Source organism: Serinus canaria, chromosome 15 (genome assembly GCF_022539315.1).
Source record: "Serinus canaria isolate serCan28SL12 chromosome 15, serCan2020, whole genome shotgun sequence".
NCBI lineage: Eukaryota > Metazoa > Chordata > Aves > Passeriformes > Fringillidae > Serinus > Serinus canaria.
The window spans coordinates 2,516,843-2,538,216 of NC_066329.1; the positions used below are offsets into that span (position 1 = coordinate 2,516,843).

The window sequence follows — 21,374 nt, forward strand, 5'->3', positions numbered from 1 at the left end:
TCCCCATGAGAGCCCCTGAACCACATAATCCAGATCAAAGTAGTAAAGTAACAGAATACATTAAAATATGTGGAAATCGAGTCTAGAAATACAGGGGGTCACCACTTCCCAGTAATGAAAAATGGGCAAGTTTGATTTTTATATTTTTTATGACAAGGATAGCAACAGGGCACTCTAAGGCCTGGCTGTGTTTGTCATTTCTGTCAGGAGCATCCCTGGGGGTCTCCAGCTTGGCTGCTGACTGGTGGTGGGCTGAACAGGAGTCGAGTGCCAAGAGTTTCAAACCAGCTCCTGTTGTTCACTTATGTCAGTCCCTTCTGTCTGCTCAAAACAGCATCCTCTCCTTGGACTTGCCACTCCCCCCAAATCAGTTGGATTTTGGGCGCAGGGGCGGCTGGGGGAAGGCAAAGCAGCATGTCCAGCACTGCCCTTCTACCCCTGCTGCCCTCTGACAGCCCAGCAAGAGCTGCTCCTGCCTGAGGGTCTGGAGAGGATTCACTGGATAGCACAGACTGGGAATCAGTGCAGTGGAAGGGGATTAACAGTCCCTTGGATCCACACTTTCACTGCAGCTTTAGGGATTCATTTCTAGACCAAATGCCGGTAATGGATTTCTCAGCGCTGACTTTCAGCCGCCCTTGGACCAGCCAGGACGTACAAAGCAGGAGCCAGTTCCCTGTGGATAGCCCAGATTTAGCTCTGATCCCAATTGTCTGGTGTGCCAGCGGCGGGTTAGACTAGTAACGCGTGCAGGGAGGGTTCTGGTTACAAAATGCCTGGAATGAAGCAAGCAGGTGCTGGGAAGGTTAACTGAGGGGAGCGCTGCGTTAATTCCCCATCGCCTCTGGCTGCCCCGCCCGCCCCGAGAGCAGCGGGACGGATCTCCCGCAGGTGAGGCTGCACCGAGGGGCTGCCATCCCCGGTGAGCACCGTCACACCGCAGGGCAGGGGTAGCTCAGCTTGTGGCTCCCAAGGTTGGGGCAGTCTGGAGCAGGAGCCCCCGTGAAGCAGATGGGCTGAGTCACGGTGCTGGGCGCTGGGTTCCCAGGCTGCTCCCGGGGAGGGCGGGCAGCTGGAGCAGTGCGTGGATAGCCTGACTCAGGCTAGGCACACAGCACTCGGTGTCGGTGAGTCGGTGTCGGTGCTGCTGTGGCTCCCGGCAAGCTCTCAGGGCTTGCATTTCAGAGCAGGAGGCTCACCCTGGGACAGCTGTGATGGTTTCTAGCCCTGCTGCCGGCCTGTCCCCCCCGGACACGCGGCCCTGCTGCAGCGGGGCTCAGCTGTTCGCACAGCGACCGCCGGTTGGCAGCTCGGGGGGATGGAGGGTTCCTGAAATCAGAACTGCTTTACCGTTCCCTGCTGTGGTTCAACAGCTGCTACAGGAGCAGCTGACCTGTCCTCTAGAAACCAAGACAGAGGGAATGATATGGGGGGGCAAAAATCAGAACGGCTGCTCGAAGGTGAGTGTGGACCTCAGGAGCTTTTCATCTGTGCACATTCCACGTTGGAGAATCATGTAGAAATGGAACTGTGTTCTGCTGTGGCTGCAGTTTATTTGGTCTATTTACTACTGGTGTAAGCTCCAACAGATACCTCTGGGTATGTCTAAAAGGGTGTTTGACAACACACAAGTTTAGAAATAAAACCTTTTAAATAAATCAGTGACAAACTGATGAACCCAGCTGATGCCAGCTTGCACTAAAAAATGGAGGCTTGTGCTGCCTGTTGTTGAAGTAACTGAACTACTTCAGATTTGCACTTGTGGAAGCCTGAATGCAGGTAAGACAAATAAACCCACCCTGAGTTCCTGCTTGCTTCCTGTTACCTTTTACTTTTTGCCTTTTAGCCTGAAACAGGATTACCAAGCCCACTGAATGTATCTGACCTTATTTTTAAAACACAACTGATTTTCTCTAAAACATAACTTGCTAAATGTGACTATTTGATGATAAGACACTGCAGAGTTGGCTATGAATGTTTATTAACATCACATCTGTACTCCAGAGAAGACAAACATGAGGCTGTCACCATACCTACAGAGTCCAGGGAACCAATACAAGCTTTGTAGGCTTCTCCTTCGCAGCAGCTGCATGGTTGATGTTCTTCTTAAGTTTTTCTCCTATACAGGATCTGCTCAAGTATCAACACTTTGTTAATGGTTTAACTGAAAAACCCCTTTAAGTTTAGTTACTATTGATCTGGATTCACTGAAAAGGCAGTCGATGACCAGGATGTGGGTTCTGACTTCCAAACACGGTTCTGATGTTCTGCACCAGCACCTCATGGCAGGGGCCAGAGCTGCAGTCCCTGCTCTCCAGTGCCTGCACAGGTTACACCTTAGTTACTCAACCAATAATAAGTGAAATTCAAACCATTGCATAAACCAGTCATTCTTACAAGCACAGTCAAGGCATCACAGTAAACAAAGGTTAAGGTTTCCAGAGACCCTGGAAGGCCTGGGCCAAGGAGCACAATGAATACAGTGGTGGTGGAGCAGGAGGAGCACGGACCGGTCGGGTCGGGCGCCGGGGTAGAGGAGGCAGTGGGAATCTGTGTCACCAGAGATGCAGCTTTTTCATCTGAACCTCCAGAGCCCAGCAGTATTGTCTGAGAAGAGGCATGAGGATGGAACAGGAGAGTATCATTCAGCCTGGCAACAGCATTTTCTCCTGCTTAATTCTTCTTGATTCTGGAAAACTTCAGTTGGCACGCTCTGTTCACCCACAGAACAGGGCAGTAAGGACACAGTAAGGGCTTCAACACTCTGCTGTTACTGCCGAGGGTTTCAGACTAAAGACAACAAATAATACTGTAAGTCGAGGCAAGTTTTATTTAGACTGTACAAACAGGGCCTTGGGGAAAAAACACAGTGGCTTGATGTTGGGACCAGTTCTATGAATTAAGTGGAGTAAGAAATTAAAAAGGCACTAATCTTAAGAAAAGACACTCCGTATATTCTAAGAATATAATTCATTTAATACTGTTAATCTTATAGCACAAAAAATAAAATAAGCTATGATCCCCAAAATAAAATTTAAAAGCTTACACTTAATATTATTGCCTGAAGATCATGGTCTTTAAATTACATATTGTGTTTAAAAGTTTACACAGTGAAGACTGTCTCAAATACAAGGCCACCTTTCCCACTGCAATAATTGTATCCTTGTCCCAAAATACACTTTAACACAAATAAACAGAAAATGACAACTATACAGGAACGCTTTCACTGGTCCCAAAAGGCAGTCTTTTAGGCAGGTCTCACTTTCAATTGCAGGTATTGAGGAAAATGCTTGAAAACTGGACTAGAAAACAAAGGCAGCCCACTCATTCCCAGGATGTTAATACAATATAAAAAATTACTTTACAGGCACATGAAATGGCACAAAGAATGCTGTTTTTCCCTTTACAAAAATAATGCTTGGGCTCTTCAGAGCCTCAACCCAAACAGGATATTCCCTTTTGTTTATTCTTTCCCAATTTGTAAACAATCATGAATTAAATAAGCGCTTATCCAGTGATGGACACTGATTAAAACAGTTTTCATTTAAACTTTCAGACTGGTCAGAGGCTTCAATGTCTATATACACATGTACACAGCAGGAGGAAGCCAAGCCTTTTGTGATAGTTGGCTACTGTGGCAACAGGTCATAACACCAGCTCCTAGTTCCAAAGCAAGGACAACTTTAATGGTGCATAGATTGAAGCCATCACTTGTAGGCTCTCATGCTTCATATCAAGGTTACCTTACACGCCCAAGAACATTTACACTGATAAGATTATCACTCAGATTTAAGAGGTTTCATAAAACGACAGCACATGTGTAAGCAAGCGACAAGCCATTGAGATTCCAGAGTCCTTCAAAGAGAAACACACACTGATCCAATGCAGTCTTTATATGAAAATACTTGTCTCATAGTAAAATAGCCAAGACATATTTTGAAGCGAGGTTACAATCAGCTTAGGCTGGTCAGTATGCTACATTGAAACCACATTTTACATACCTGAACCACACCGCTGCTACTTGGAGAAACACTCTTCATTCACGGCCTAAAACCAGGTTCACAGAAATTCAAGAATTCTTGTCTTTGCCTCAGATACCACTACACACAAATTTTGCATAGTTTTGAAGGTAAAGTACTTTGCTTTTTTGCAGTATTGGAACATAATTAAACCTAAAACAATGTTTGTGTTCAAAACTTACACCTTATTCAGTGAGGGGATGAATCAAGATGTTTATTTCAGTGAAAAAAAATCAGGTTAAAAGTTATGTTCAAGATCTCAAATCTCACAGTATTTATTTACCACGCAAAGGAAGAATTCTACAATCAGTCTTCTGAAGAGCTGCCTGTAACTAGGTCAGGCCTGAAATAAGATTTCTCTGCAGCAGACTGAGTTTAGTGCAGTTTGTATTCAGAAGATGACTTTCAGTAGTACAATCTGTGTAGTAAATGTGCAGGTATTGTTGGGGCACAGGAAAAACGTGACCTTCTTTAGTTAAGAGAACTGCATAGCTTTTCTTTGCAAGACAAGATGTCAATGCCTATTGTCAAGAATTACAGCACCAAACGCTTCAGTCAATGCTACTCTACTTCACAGTTAATTTGGTAGTAAAATGCTCTACAAGAACTTCCAGACTGTCAGCCACTTGATCAATACTACAGAAAACAGTTAATAGATGAATGGAGAGGCTTCTTTAAAACCTGGCATTTTGAATGTCTGCTTGTGAATGCCATTTCTGCAGTTCTTCAGTGCCTTCCAACGGAGGATCTCATGGCACTCCCACATGAACTACCAACAACGTGCTTTTATTAGGATCAAGCAACACAAATCAACAAGAAAACATGCTGGAACTTAAGACAATGTTTATATCATTAGACATTTGTAAGATCTGATGACATTCTGCAGGTGTTTGAAGTTTCTCATTTTGCTACAAACAACAGCCTACCAAAGCTGAAAAATGGGAGCTGCTGTTTTCCTGCCAGCTTCCACACTGGACATCTGCCTTAACCAGGCTGTCTGAAAAGGGAGCTTTTGTAGCTGTATCTTTGCAGACATGTATTCTGTTAATTCAGTGTTCCATCATTTTGAAAAGAGCATTCCAGTTCACCTCCAACACACATTTGAGGAAGGTGGCACAGGATTCCCCTGTGCCTACGCTTTCATACCCTGCACCCAGGCTCAGGCTGAGCACCCAGCTGCAGAACCATCACAGCAGGAGAGCTCAGGAGGGGAAAAGCTACCCAAAGAGGGAAGGAGCTACACTAGTAACAGACACCTCTGTGGCCTCCTCCATTCCGAGCGTTATCACATGGAGAAGCCAGGCAGCTGGCTCCAATTGACCATTTTCTAGGGGATGCTGGGAGGGAGAGGGACCTGGGTCATAGATAAAACAGAGCCAATGCTTTAGGGAGGGTAAAAGAATGATGTCAGCATGCAGAGGACCTGGGATACAAGCAAGGAAAAAGAAGGAAGGGGAAAAAGAAGATGAAAGCAGCTCTGGAAGAGAAGCACAGCAACACAGACACCCTGGTAAAAAATGTACTGTGTTGGAAAAGGAGCTTTTGATGAGCTGGGGCTGGTATAGCTAGGAAACTTTGGAGAGAGCAGGGAGCCTGCAGAGAAATGGATATAAAACGTTTTTAAATGTTTAAATAGGAGGATTTTATCGGTATTTACCAAGTTCTTCTGTCCCACTCCTACCCCTCCTCATGGCAATCTGATCTGTCTACCAAGTAACAGCTTGATGACAAGCACTTCTGTACTAGTAAAACTACACTTTCAACACTGCAGGAGAGCTGTATGTAGACCAGGCCAACGTGTTTCCCTTTAAAGCTCACTTTCTACAGTTAGTGCTTGCAAAAATCAACAGAAATGCATTAAATATGCCAAAACCAAGTATCAACCCCTCCTAGGTTTCCTTATAAATAAATGCCTCCGCTTCAATGCAGCTCAATCAATGGTTATTTGCATTTAACACACACTGTTTCAGGAAGGTCAACAACAAGCTTAAGAGTTAACAGAAAAGAGCAGTGTCTAATACAACTGCTTAGAACACATAAGCTCCAATTATTGTCCTTTAAAGAAACCATCATTTTATATGTACTACCTTAGGACAGGTCGTTTCAAAACTAAATCTTCTTCAGTTCTAAAATTGCATTTTTGTTGTTGCTTTTTGTTGGACAGTAATGCACGAAGTTGCATGTTTGATCTAAGATTAGGGCTCTTCCTACTGAGCAAACCAGAAAAAGTCCATGGAAGTCTCAACAGGAAAGGTTTTTTTCCCATAGCTCTCTGCTATATTCCGGTTCAGTCTTGTACAGCTTAAGGCCCAAAAAAGTTTTAAAAGTGAAACTAAATTCAGGATGATGTAACTATGATCTGAAGGTCAGGCAGTGCCTTCAGCTGTATGTATTCCAAATGTATATTAAAAGAACTGTCAAACTGCAGCAAGCTGGAAAATGGGCAATGCTAGCAATGTGCCATGAAGTCATCATCCCACCTCAAACAATGCTCATGGTAGCCAGGAGAATGAAGCAGCAGTAAGTGGGGCAGAGGAGTCACTCGTTCTCCTCGGGGTTCTGGGGGTCGAACAGCTGCACATGCGTGAAGGGGAAGAGCCCTTTCCGCCCGTTGACTTCTCCTTCCCACTGCCCGTTGATGTTCATCCTCGTCACCTTCACAATGTCTCCAACCTGCAGAATCAGAAACAAAAACACTCTTATCATTCATGGCTTCTCACCTCTGATACCAATCAAATGAAGAACAACACAACCAGCCCACTACAGGGAAAGAAATCTTGCCCTCTTCTTGGCAGCAGGATCAACTGAAAAGTTGCTTTTACTGAATTACAATACCAACACTTTGTTGCTACACATAATAATGTTGTCTGTGCTCTTTCTGAGACTCTTAATTACATGTGTATTTATAAAGATTACTGAACTACACCTCTTTTTATAGGAGAGCTTACAGCTTCATGCAACAGTATCTTTACGTTAGATATAAATTCACATCAGTAAAGCTACCATCAGGGATGAGTCACAACATCCTTTCAAAAGAGCACAGCACTGGGACTGGTTTTAGCAGCAGCTGACTTAAAAGAAATGTAGTTTTTCAAAGAAAGGTTCCTAAGGCAAAGAAACCATTACTTGAAGCTCTAATTCTGATGATCACAGTCTTAAGAACCTTCTGTAATTTCTGAAATAATGGTACACTTCCAAGGTGGGGAAAAGCAATCTCAAACTTTTTTTTTTTTTTTTTTAAGCAGCAGGTGTAGATTATAACTTTATTTGTGGTTTTCACATCTACTCCTGTCAAAGCATTTGAAGCAGGAATGATGACATGTCAGGCCTTTCCTACCATAACTATTTTCTTCCTATCTGGCAGTGGAAAATGAGAGAAGTCTAAGCTATGATCAAGCAAGAAACAACAGCCCAAATGATGATAAATTATACTCTTACTGTTCAACAGCTGTATTTAATCTGGATCAGGACAATTTACAAGGTGAAATATCCAAACTGACAAGAAGCATTTAAGACAAGCTAAATCCTCACTCTTCAGAGATGCTTCTGGAGACCTGAACACGTGGTCTGTTACAGCAGCTCTCTGACTCTCCCCCTCCCTTCCTGTTTACTTATTTGACTCTATGTGGTAACTACAGTAAATATTAGAAAAGTGACATTAGCAGCTAGAAAGTAATTTCACAAAAAGTAGAACCAGCCTATGACCAAGGCCCAACAGTTGCTAACTTTCTTTCCCAAACTAGGTCCAAACTCTTTGTAATTGAGTCTCAGTTATCAAACTACTGTTGTGAAATTCAAAGGAAACAAACTTTAATCTTATTAAAGGAAAATATAGACATTGATACAGTATGTAAAGCAATGGGTCTACATTTTCTAAATAGTATTGGAGTTCAGACCAGATGTAGACAGGCCCTTGCCAACATCCTTCAACTTTTCAGGTGAGACCTGTATATTTTATGTCAATGAAAAAGCCCTGAGTTTACAAAACATTGTGCATGTCACTAGATGATCTGAAACCCATTCAATCCAGTTACCATTACCTTAACTGGTATTTTTGAAGATCACACAGAAGCAAGAACCCTTAAGTGAAATTTAAGATACTATAATAAACTCGTTGGCAGTCACTCACTGTTATGTCTCTTAAAATAAAATTCACTGAACTTTGAAACTATTCTCAGAGATTTAAGCCTTGTGTGTTGCTCTGCCTTCCCTACTTCTTCTCCACTCTTTGGTTGTCTGTGTCCTGTCTGCCCCCATACCTGAGACCATCTCATCTGGAACAATTGTAATATTGTGCTTTTGAGAGAGGAGAAAACCCTTTGAACTCCCTTAAGTTCTTAGGATGTAACTGAGGCCATTTTACTTTCTTAAATGTACATTTTTACATATGCTGCTCCTAAACTCAAACATGAAGCCAGCACACAGAACTGAGCAGTTAAACACTACATGTGCACACAGAATTCACCCAGCTGCCTTTCCTCTCTCCAGGGCCTGCTGCAGCATGCTCTGATTGTACATTTGCTAAAAAGCACAATTTGTCAGACTCCTCACTCAAGAAAGCTTTAAATAGTAACAAGATGACCTAAACAGGAACCTAGCAAATGTTTCTTTAGGAAAATGCTGATAAGATCTATAAATACTCAGTGTTACATTTGCTACATTTAAATAACCCTTGCAGACAGATCTAAGTTCCAAATTCTAGACCCAATCTGAGGAAGATACAGCCAATATCACAACAGTTTTAAACTAAGGAGTTATGTTTTCACTGCACCATAAACCAAACCCAACCTCAAACCCTTTAATCTTAAAAATAATCTTTTGAAACAGAAATGTGGAGCTGCATTTTCTGAGAGTCTGACAATGTAATTCTGTTCATGTGCTGTACAGATCAATCCATTATTCTTTCTGAAGCTCTAGAACAGATATTCTTCAGCTTGGTTCTGAAGGACTTCACAGTGTGAATAGGTTTGGAAATCTTTGCTTCAGCTGAGTGAAAAGAGTTATTTAAAACATGTCTCCTATTGCATGGTACAAACTGCCCTGTAGATTAATGATGTAAAATGTCCTTCATGCTGCTGGGTGGGCAAAGCTGCTGCACACCAGAATCTGCCACTAAAGAGAGCTGGCTGATAAGAGCTACTCAAAACAAGTTCCCATATGCTGAGAGCCACTGGAATAGTAAATTATTTTGCAATTACTTTCTACTATTTTTGAGAGGGCTTTTTTTTTAATGACAGCTGCTGAATATCCTCTTGGGCTATATTATTTTTTAAATGTAGTTTCCCTGAGAAGACTAAATTAAACAGCATGTTGAAATAAGAATTTTGGTGCAGGAACCTTGATTTCATGCTAGACTTACTCATGGATCTTACCTTAAAGACCTTAATTTCAAAAATGTCTAGAAAAATCTGGTCCACTAATCCCTCTATGTGTTTTTCCCCCAAGTAAAAGCATTATTTTGTAAATGCCTTTTAAAGCATGTTAATGCCTTTAACATGGTCAGCTGAGGTGCAATCTCCCACTAAATTATTTAACACACTTTTTTTTTTTTTCAGAGAATGTTTTAAGCCAGTCAGAAGAATTGTCTTATGATTAGGCACAGGACAGAGTCAGGAGACCTGGTTCTATTCTCATCTCTGCCACAAACTTCCTGTATGACTCTGGACAGCTAATAGCCCTTATCTACAGATGAGGAGAACACTTCCTTAGACTCAGCATCTCCCAGGTCAGTTAATTCAGTTGTGAAGCACACCAGCATCACTGGAATGAAGCACCACTGCTCAATGAGTAATACTTCTGAAATGCAGCCATTTAGTTACACCCAAGTGATAAAAATCAAAATGTGTTTTAGATAGCATCTTTCATTATGTCCCTGTTAGAGCATGAATTCAAAGCCCTGGGGAAACACAAGCTGTGGAACATGCCAGTCAGAAAGGTTACTTCACTCACTCCAGACTCTTCCATACCTGCCTTCCATTTGAAGCTGATTCATACTCTGCACAAGGTTTCCTGCAAGCCATTTTAGTCAAGCAATTCAATGAGTTTTACAGATATTCCAACAATGCTATGTTAATAGTTCTATGGCTGATAAAGTTCTATAATGTAAGTTTAAGGTGATAAAAATGCATTAAAATTCTAAATCATCATTTTAGCCTACTGGGTCAGTGCTATAGAAAACACTGCTCTCTGGGATCTACAGGGTGTTAAATCTCAGTCATTATCCTAATTAGTGTCACCTTCTCTGGTGACACTAACATTAATACCAAAACCAAAACTGTTCCTCAGGCCAGCTGCCTGTCTGGAGAAGAACAGACATGGTCCAACACAGAAAATACCTGACACCCCATTGTCCCCAAAGGGAGGAGCTACACAACAGAGGCAGAGTTCAGCCACTGCAAGCAGGCAAAGGAGCTGCTGCTGTATTGGAAGATCCAAGAAAGCACCAGGCTAAAAGCACAGCTTAATGACTTAATTATCCTTCACTTCTGATGTTCTGGGCCAGAACACAGCTGATGCCCAAACTGGAGAATCAACCAGTTCAGAGGAAAAGCTTCATCCATTCTTGAGGCATGAAAGGAGCTTCAAGGGCAACAGAGACATGTGCAAGTGCTGGATGCAATTAATCTGGCCTCACCTAGGAACAGGTTAAACAAAGGAATTTTCCATTTCACCAAGAGCCAGGAAAATTGTCAGAGTAGGGGCTGCAGCATCAAAAAAGTGCTGCTGTTCATTACAGGTGGTAGTAGCCTGTCTCCTTCAGGTGAAGCCACTGTGGTGACTGTACAGAATTTGGAGAGCTCACCTTCAGTTCAACAGTTATTGCAACTGAAGCTCCCTGATCAACAATTCACACTACCCAAATAAAGGATCAATACTTTGCTTAAGATCCAGACTTTGTGGGTTAGCTGCATTTTAACGTGTAACACAGCAAGGCTAAGTTTCCTTGGCTTAAGAAAAACACAATGCTTGTTGTCTACTGAAAGAAGTAGCCTAATTTCCTAATTAAGAAAGTTCTACTGCTAGCACATTTTGGCCTACTTGTCTCAACTTTCCTTTGAAAAGGGAAAAAGTTAACTGTAACCTAATTGTAACAAGCTCAAGAGAAATACTGTAAGTCAGTTATATAATTATGGTGGATGGATATTTATTTCACCAAAACATTTCAGTGGCAAGTTAACTCTGTACAAGCAAACATACACATGTATGATTGCTGCATCACAAAAAGGCAAACTACTTAATACTATAATGCTGGCACAAGTCTATAAAGTGCCAACACTAGTATAAAAACTTTTAAAAATATAGTGCAACTCTTGTTTAAAAAAAAAAAGAATAAATCTTTGATTCAGTAACACTGTTAAGTCTGGAAATGAACTCTAGAACCACTGCTGCCTTCAAAATTAACTATGACACTGAATAGAGCATTTAAGAATCATTTTCTAAACAAAACAGGTATAAATCTGGTGGCTGCTGGTGGTCTCCCACTGTCTGGCTCCTTACCCTATTTAATTACATTTTATAAGTGAATATAGAATGTGTTGTTCATGTCCTGCTTAGAGCTTGTTAGTTTGAAACAAGGGTTCATTAGCACACTATTTCTAATAGGCTGGCTATGGAATTACTACAAGTTTTTAAAGGCTGGGAAACTTTCAGGCAGACTTTGCTGTTCTGTATCACAGTAACAGTGCCAAAGAGTCAAATCCATCACCTTCCTAAAGTGTAACAAGCTTGGTTTTGGACAAACTTTGTCCTTTGAACATGGGATTGCCCTCTTGGTTTTCCCACAGTAATCAGCAGGATGGAAGAACAGCAATGCATAACCCCATGGTGCAGAGTTTTGGTTCCAAAAAGCACAGGACACTGTAACCCTGTCCTTCATACCCCTTCCTCCAGAGCACCAGAAAGGAAGGAAATAGCTTCTTGGCCAGAAATACACAAGTAAAGAAACAGACCTGGCTCCTGGCTGTTGAGCTTTTCGGTTAGGGGCTGGGTTTGGTGGTTTCTATTTTTATTTTGTAGCTTGCTTGTTTAGTGGTTTGGGTGTTTTTAATGCAGTATCCATCAAATTCTACACATATTAGTAATAAAGTTAGTTGTAGTGACAAGCTACAAACGTCAATCTGTAGAATTTAATGTTCATTAAAAGCATTAAATCTGAACTGCCAAAGTAACTTAACAGACAAGAGCATATGTAAATCTTAGAAATACATGTAATTTATTGTAGGCTTTACTAACTGCTCCCTGGTGCAGGGAGATGCACAAAATTCCATGTACCACCAGCTGTAAGCTTTGAGATAATGTCTATACTTACAACTACCATTTTAGCCTATAAACAGATTATAATTTAATTTTCATTTTGGAGAATAACAGTGGAGGATGTAACACAATAGGATCGAGTCAACACTTATGCAATAGTAACTCCAACAACACCAATATTGTTACCCAGAGAGGCTGTGACAAAAACATTCCTGGAAGTGTCCAAGGCCATGTTGGATGGGGCTTGGATCCACCTGGGATAGTGGAAGGTGTCCCTGCCCATGGCAGGGGGTGGATGAAATGAACTCTAAGGTCCCATCCAACCCAAACCACTCTTTGATTCTATACACTGTTAAATAAATTTAGCCCAGCAAAAATAAACGCCCTATCGATTATCCTACAGAAATAAAATTGTAGTTGCTCTTAAATAGCCACACTTTTAAATTCACCAGTTGAATTCATCTTTATCCAATCTATCGGATCTCATTTCAGATTTTCTGTAGAACAGTCACTTGGTCACTTACATTTTTCATGTAAGAAATTAAAAAAAAACCCAAAAAACCACTTGCTTACGAAACAAACTTCTCTGTAACAGGCTATAAATTCTTACCTTTTCTTAAAGAAAAATTCTGTCAGCTTCTGTAAACAATAGTGTACAATGGAAACACTGGATTTGCAGGCAGGGAGCTTGTCCCATTTTCAAGCTGAACCAAGAAGAATGACACTGCTCCACTTAAAAGGAAGCTGAGCAGATTACTGAGCCATGGCTTTATTTACTCCAGATGCTATTCTCTTCCTTTTAAGTACTGTCTGTGTGCTGACCACACAAGGCTACAGCCAGCAAACAGATATTGTGCTTTCACATTGCTTTATCAGTTGAAATGAGGTTGCACAATCAGTAACCATGTAATTGCACTCACAAGGTGTTCTACCTGAACAGCCACTTAGGGGACACCTATTCTGAGGGGGAGAACTGTCAAACAATATTTTTATGAAAGAACACCATTAACTTTCTTCCCCAAAACAGTCCCATTACCTGTTTTTTCTCTAACAGTACTTTCAGTGGTCTTACAAAACAGAAGTTTCAAATGGTTCAGTTTATTTAGTAAGGTGTAGAGCCCTCACAAGGCTGGGATTAAATATTTTATCAGGGTCCTGCAAGGGTTTGGCAAACTAAAGGAAAATAATGAAAAGAAGCTAATATTTTCTTTCTTTAAGAATAGCCCATGTGACAAAAAAATACTGCTATAATGAAGCTGCTGAAGTTCCCTGTGCATGGATAGATATGGAGAAGCTGCAATCACTGATTTCACTGAAAATGTAGAGCAGTTCCCAGAATTCTGCTTCTGGAGCCTCTTGAGAAGGCACAGTGAGATGAGGTACACTTGCAAAGAAAACAGACTGCATGGGAAGACAAAACATGCCAGTGTTGAGACACAAAAACATGAGGCAGTAAGTGATCAGAGGACGAGAAGAATCTCTCAAACAAAACTTCAGTAATTTGAAGGTTCAAACCAAGTCAAACCTATTTGTTGACCAGAGAATGAATCCTACTGGTGTCCTAGAGGAGCCAAACTGATGGGGCTAACTAGGTCACTTAAAGGGCAAGTCAGAAAAGTCTGTATGTAAGGACCAGCCTTCCAAGTGGTTCTGCTCCCTGCAGCAGTGCAAGTTCCCTGAAGTAATTCCATGACACATTGATAGCATAACAAAATCAAGCTCTTGCCTTGCTTTGCTTTCAGAAGCATGAGTAGTTTTGGCAGGAATTTTCTGTACAGTGCAGTTGGCAGTGAATTTACACTTTGTTCTATGATAATTTTCACACACTGTTCACAAATAACAAGCTGCTAGATTTCACAAGACAAAGAAATTCCAGTGATTCATATTTAGCTTTTAACCCCACACAAGTAACCTTAGTAGTCTTACAAATACAGGAGTAAAGCCATTGGGGTGAGCACTCTGAATAATGGGAAGTCACAAATATAACCTTCCAAATTTCAGTTAAAAGTAGCAGCCATAGATAACAGCTTTAACTTGCAAAGTAACTGAGCAAAAACAACAGGAAAAGTTCAAAAGTATTTTAAAAACCATTATTATTTTACTTGCTAAAATGTTGCTGCTTTCTATGCTTGCTTGCTCCCATTTGTGCCTGGAAGTATTGCAGCATGCTCAAATTTCACTTTTTCCAGGTGAGACATTTTTGAATTACAAGTTAATTAGCCTTCAGTACCATCTAAATGTAAAAGTATCAGTATTCTGGATATAGCTTTGAAAAACCACTTCCAAAAAATCATTTATTCCAGTTAAACTAGAAGTATGATATGAATTCTTTACTATTTACAGAATAGCACTCTAAAGTTTTACAAGATATCTCTAATAAAAAGAAAATTTAAAATGCAATAGCAAGCACAAATCCTTGCAGCACTTTAGAGGTTACACTACACTTCTCACCCCCTGTTTAGGTGTTAAAGTTTTTTAAATTCCACTTTTGAAAACCAAAGCAAAAGGGACTAGAATATGTCTGATATATTCTGCCCAGATTTCAGCTCTCAGCACAAGATCTTCAATTGCATCTCGCAGCTGAGGCTCAGAAACACCAAGTGTATCAGCCAGCAACCTTTACCTTTCTCTGGAGGATGCCACTGTCAGTTCTTAGCCTGGAACTCTACAATGATTAAGGAAATATCTCTTTCCTTCTCCAAGCTTAGGTGGAGAAGCAAAGCCATTCTCTTACTAGCACTTCTTCAGCAGGGGTACACTCTTCAGCATGTTACCCTTGTAACATCTGCACAGCTGAACAAGCAGGCAGGGAGGCAAAATACAGCTCCTAAAGTTATCTACTAGGTCACTTTTCTCAAAGGAAGTGGTATAGATGAAGCAATTCTTGTGGATGTTTCTTCAGAACATAACCTAACTTCTCAGTCCCTCAACATAAATAAGCAGACTCCACATGAAGTCATCCACACCAACTTCACCATAACAATTTTTAGTTTCTTCTTTCACAAGGCAATTGAAAACTCTGAGACTGGAGGAAAAACTTACCTCTAATGCCAGTGCAGTCTTGTCATAAGCACAGGGAACTCTCTTTTGGACAGCTTTGGCATAGACTGGTCCGTTCTGTGTGGATGGCAGAGGATTGATCACTGCTCCAGGTGTGCTGGATACTGAGGGGAGGGGAGTGGCCGTCTGAGGCTGAGCGTAAGCGTGGGCAGGTTCTGGAATACCATAACTGTTGGAATTCCTGTTTCCATGCTTCCCAACAGCAGGTCTGCCTAGCTTTTCTACATAAGGAACAGGAATCATCCCAATCCGACCCTCCTTGTTTCTGGCACTCCACCACTGTTCTTCTGGCTTCTCTACAATTGCCAGTAACTCGCCCTTTTTAAACGGAAGATCCTCGGCGTCGTTGCCATGGAAGTCATAGAGAGTCCGAACGTACTCCATGTTTTCTTCCGCCGTGGACATGGCAGGGGCAGGTCCAGATCCCATTGGTGGGCTTGGATACCTGAAGGTTTGGTAAAAGGAACAGCTATTGGTTTGCATTTCCAGAAACAAAGCTAAGTACCAGGTCCGCAGAAGGATAATCAATTAGAGAAGAGTTACTTACTTGGATTTGTAACAAAATCATTGGCTGGGTAGCACTGTGAGGTGTTTCATGAGTAACTCACACCTCTCAAGTAATTACTTAAATACCCAAAGTAGCTTCCCCAGAAGCCCAATATAATCTATCATGGGATGCAGAAAACTGAGAGAAATAATGCAAAATCTTTATCCACCTGTCCTGTTTTGTTGTGAAGATCTTAGAGTCCAATTAATTCTATAGCTTAAGCTATGAGAATAATGATAAAGAAAATCAAATTAAGACTGTTTGGGTGATTGAGGTGGAAGGGCAATTCATAAAAATGCAGCTGTGAATCTCTCCTAGAGTCCCCTGCCACCTCCAAAGTCATCCAAAATAATTTTATTTGGTTTTTAACTTCAGCACCCACTTCTAAAGAATTCAGTAAGCAAATGCTAGACTTGAAGCACCACAGAGGAGAAAGGGAACAAAAGTAGATGGTATGACATCTTCATAAAGACTGTATGAAATACTTGCATCCACTGATAAGAAGGAACTAAGGGAAAAAGAAAGCAAGCCTTCTATAAATATTCCTTTGCCTGTTAACCATATTATCTATCATTTATTTACATAATTGTTTATTACTATGTCCATCATTTGTCAAATACAGTCACTTTGTTGTCTGTGTTAATATAAAAGATTGTCCATCAAACGAGAATGCTTTCACTATTTTCATCACAAATGTTATACTTTTTATTCAGAGCAGCTGTCAAAAAACCTCAGTGGATATAGGCCACAGCAGATACTTATTATCTAAGCTATGAGAGCAGGAATGCATGTCATTAGCCTACTTCAATTCTCTTCTTCTACTTGCAAAATACGATGGAAGTCAAATCCCTGTGATTTTTGCAAGATATGCCAGAAGCCCTGAAGATAAAGACATTCCATCTTTCAGACACCCTGCTGCAGCCAAAGCAGGGGGACAGGGGGAACCCTTCAGGAGCATTGCTCTGCATAAGGAAGAGCTCAGGAACATCAGCAAGGATGGTCAGAGCTTACTACTAGAGATGCAAAACAAACAGAAAGTTTAAAATGGTCCATTTAGAACTGTTATAAAAGTTTGAGATGTCATCTCCAAGATCTAGAAGTACTGAAGAGCTCTATATAGAAACCACCTTTCAGACTGTACTTCATGAAATCAAAAGAATGAACAGCTTTCAAAATCACAAGCATCTGTGCCCAGGAAAATGCCAGAGAAATAAGAATTAGCATAACAGTTCTGAAGGACACACCCCTGTTCTAAATCTAGTCTATTAAAAATAAAAAACCCAAAAATCTGCAAATGCTACCTTTCATCCTCCCTCTTGCAGCAGGAAGTCTCCTTTGCACAGCATTTAAAACCATCAACTACATACCTGTTTTTTTTAAGATCTCTGATTTTTCAAAGTCATGCTAAGTAAAAACACCTAGCTGATCCCATTTGTAGCTCTATAAAAAAGCCAATTCACTGCAGGTTAGGTCCCATTTGTCTCTGTGCTGAAAGAACAATATGCAACCAAAACCTTGAAAATAAGGTGGTACTAAACTGTTCACAGAGCATTTCACACAGGACTCCTCACAAATACCAAGTGTGCAAGTGCAATCAGCTCTCAAGTTCTCAAGTGTTTTGAGAAAGCCAAGCCAGCCATGGCCATAAATGATTAAGAACAAATTTTTGCATCCAGAAAGGTTCAAGAATATCCAGGCTGAAGAACAGTTATAGGCACGAAGATTGCTTCAGCCTAAGACTTTTTTCCTTCCCAACTCTCCACAAGTTTAAGCATGCATGTAACACTGGGCAGCTCCATTCCTGCAATGGTGGAAATGATTTTTTTTCATCTATCCATCTCTCTAGTCACAATCACTACCAAAAGGCTGCCAGCAGCTCGAAGGGTTCCTGAAGGTTGTGCTTTCTGTCACATCCTGCCCATCACTTGACAGCTTTCAGTATGACTTTTGAACACTTGAGTTTTTCAACTTGACAAGCTATTGTCAATCTTTGACAAGTGACTGTCATTAAGGACTGGTCCATGCCAAGGTTCAATTGTGATTATAAACCTCAAAGTTATTCTTCCCTCCTAAGAACTTGCTAATCTGCAAAACATAGTAAGATATTAAAATGCAGAATTTGGAAGTGAACCAATTTGGATTTAGTTTTTTAATATGTCACTACTTTTCTCTTATTTAATTTAATTTCATTCTACCCAGGAAGCCCAAGAGTTTTGACAAAAGATACTGAGAAAGGTTTTATTAATTAAAAGTAAGGAATATGTTCTAGGGTTCCTCATATGCAGTTTACTGATGCATGTTGCAGGTATGTCCCATGCTGGGACCAGGACAAAGAAGGAGCTCATGGCCAAGTCACATTTTCCCATCCTCCTAGAACAGCATTTCTCAGTGAAGTGTATGGTATATGCAGATATAGATGAACAGTGCAAACTGTGAGAAATAAGTGTTTCACTATTTTTTTGGTGCAGAAATGCCACTCTAGAAGTTTGGGAAATGCTGCCCTAGAATGTATTAATGCTGACTTAACAGGGCGAAGCAGTCTAATCACATAAAAGCCAGCTCTATTGTAATCACTGGGGGTGCAGGGGTAGACAGAAAACTAAGCTCAGAGGCTGTACTTCCATCAGGGAGAGGACTGGCGAACCAGCTTCTCAACCATCCTTGGAACGGAGACAATGCTAGAAGAAAAGGGTAACACAAAAAGGGTGACGTGCGACCACACCCTCTTTCAAGGCAATTACAGCCCGTGGCAGAGGTACATGGTACCTTCACACACAAGGTCAGCACAGGGACCGTGGATGATCTGACTGAAAGAGCAACACTTTTAATTGTCGGCGAGGTCCAGAGAGTTAAGAAGACCCGGTGTTAGAAACGAATTTATTAGTATTTATTCATAGCATCGACATCCAGTGCCAGGCTCCCGGAGCTACTGAGCTGGACCGTGACACCTTTCCAGGTCGCACCTCCGGGCGCCACTCGGGGCAAAGGTGGCGGTGGGTGTGGCGGGGGCGGGGGACACTCACCTGGGCGCGGGCTCGATGAGGGTGGTGGTGTCCAGGTAGTGGATCTTATAGAACTCCAGCAGGGCGGGCAGGTGCTCGAACTCCTGGTCGCCGATCTTAAAGCGGCGGTTAGGCAGGGAGTTGATGATGTAGTGGGAAACGCGGGAGTTCTCGGACACCGAGAGGACGTAGTCCCCCGGGCAGGTGGACGAGTCCCGCACCAGGAACATGCCGTGCCGCTGCCCTTGCAGCCGCGTCTGCGCCTCCGCCCGGGACACCGGGCCCACGTACCAGCTGGAGCGGTCCGACGAATCGAAACGAGCGGCGGAGGACATGGCTCCGGGCGGGGAAGGGGAAGGAAAGGGAGGAAGGAAGGTGAGGAGCCCGAAGGCCCAGGCAGAGGAAGAGACCCGGAGGAGGCCTGGGCAGAGAGGCCTGGCGGGCTGGGGGCAAGGGGGAAGCGGCTGGTGCCTAGTCCAAGAGAAAGGAAACCCAGGGAAAGGGGGATCAGGGAGAAGGAAGCTCCGCGGCGCCGGAGGCGAAGGGCCGAGGAGCGGCTGGGGTGGGGCTGGCCAGACGCGGCGCGCAGGGCCCCCGAGTCTCCCTCAGCGGCGGGGTGTGCAGGGCATCCTTCCCGCCTCTCTCAGGCCTGCGGCGGGCCCGGCCAGGCGGGTGACGAAGAGCAGCGGCGGCTGACACGGCCAGGCGGCCCGAGAAGGCGGCGAGCGGAGCCGGCTCGGCTCGGGGCGGGACGGGGAGGCAGAAGCGCCGGGCGCCGCGTCCTCCCGCGGGTTCCTCCCCTCGCGAGCCGAGCTCCAAAATGGCGGCTGCGCCGGGCCGCGCGAACGCTCCCAGACACCGCCCCGCGCACGCGCCATGGCGGCGGCGGCAGCGCGGGGCCGCGCCCGCCTCAGGGGCCGGGCGGAGGCAGGCGCCGGGGCTGGGCGGAGGGTTCGTGCCCCGGTGCCCCTCCTTGGAGTCCAGGGGAGCGGGAGAGCCGCCCCTTCCCCATTTCTCCGCGCGAGTCACCCAGGCCGTCACCGGCGCACCCCCGGTCGGTGCGGTGAGTGAAGCGGGGGTGGCTGCGCGCCTGCAGCATTGAGCGCCTGCAGCATTGAGGGAGCCCTGCCCTGTGAGGGGATGTAGCAGGCGCGCTTTGACACGGGTCACCCCCAGAAAATCCCTTGGCCTTAAGGTATCTGAGGGGGACCCTCCATCTTCTCCCCATCTTCTCCCCATCCCTGTCGGCACGTTCTCCCTGCTCGGTGCCGCCCAGCCCCGGGTGTGGCTCCCCGGTGCCCCGGGGCTGCCTCGGGCCGCTCTCCCTGCTCCTGGATCTGAGGGGTGCCAGCACCCTGACCCCAGGCGGTGTGCACACAGACACCGCCTCCACTGAGGTTTTGCTGGTTTTTACTAGTTAATTAATTTTCTTTTAAGGAACAAAACGGCCCGCTGTGATAATCATCTCTGATCTGGAGATAATTTCCTACGTGCTCTAAGGGGCCGTTTCCTGCTTCTTCATAGCCTTGTTCCCAGATAACGGGGTCAGAGCCCGGCGTGGCCCAGGCGGGAGGGAAGATGGTGTCGCAGCCGCTGAAGAGGAAGGAAGCCCCGGAAAGGACTCAGCAGGGCTCGGGGGCAGCGCTTGGCACATGGTGCGGATGAGCTGTTTGAATTTGAGAGGGAGGTTGGCGCCGTGAGCCCGGACAGGCACCGAGCTCTGACTCAGCCCCGGGGCCGGCAGCGCCGCTCGGCCTGTCCAGCCGCAGTGGGCAAGGGCGCCACGGAACAACGGCACTGCTCCCCGGAGGTGTGGAAACCTCTGCGAATGGTGTGATTTTAGCTCAGTCTTGTGACTTCGTTTAATTTGTGCTTTTGGTATTCGTTTTGCTTCAGGGCTGGCAACGTGAAATGAAGCAGCACTTGAAAGGAAAAAAAAAAAAAAGCCGGTTAAAATGAGGAATAGATTTAAGATGTCTGTCTTGAAGCTCTTAACTGGACTGTTGTGCAGTGTTATTTTTCATGCTCTGCCTTTTCCAAAAGTTCAGTCATTACACAGTCATTTTTTTCCTCTTTGTTCCTCATCACTGGCAAGCAGTGCCAGCTGAGGTGTCTGGATTAGAACATATGGGCTCTGTCTCTGCAGACATTTAGCAGAGTTCAAATCATCTAAAATGGAAGACTTCTCCAGTGTCATGTTTTAGACAAAACCATCCAGGAAAAGTCTCATCATTAAGATGAAAGGATCTTAAAGTAGCCCCTGAATCCATGTGCAGGTATCATTTTACCAGGCGCTGACATACAGCCATCTCCTGGGTGGAAAACAACAGCTGTTAGTCATGTACAGCAAAACAGTGACCTAGAGATGAATAATTGCATCTGAAAAGTCACATCTATGCAAAAAATTTCATCCATTACTAGGAAATACTACTTACTAGCTATACATCTGATCCATTCCTCGTGGTTTAAGTGCTTGTATCTGCCAGTAAGAGT

At 43.5% G+C, this 21,374-nt stretch overlaps 1 protein-coding gene across 1 annotated transcript; it reads right to left on the reverse strand.

Moving 5' to 3' along the window:
* Positions 1-1,961: 1,961 nt before the first annotated feature.
* On the reverse strand, positions 1,962-19,668 carry CRKL (CRK like proto-oncogene, adaptor protein). The gene is made up of 3 exons (XM_009092239.4): positions 18,903-19,668; positions 15,315-15,777; positions 1,962-6,692 (listed from the first exon to the last, which is right to left on the reverse strand). Exons 1-3 carry the CDS (start codon positions 19,214-19,216, stop codon positions 6,558-6,560), a joined length of 912 nt encoding a protein of 303 aa, XP_009090487.1. The 5' UTR covers positions 19,217-19,668; the 3' UTR covers positions 1,962-6,557.
* Positions 19,669-21,374: the final 1,706 nt, after the last annotated feature.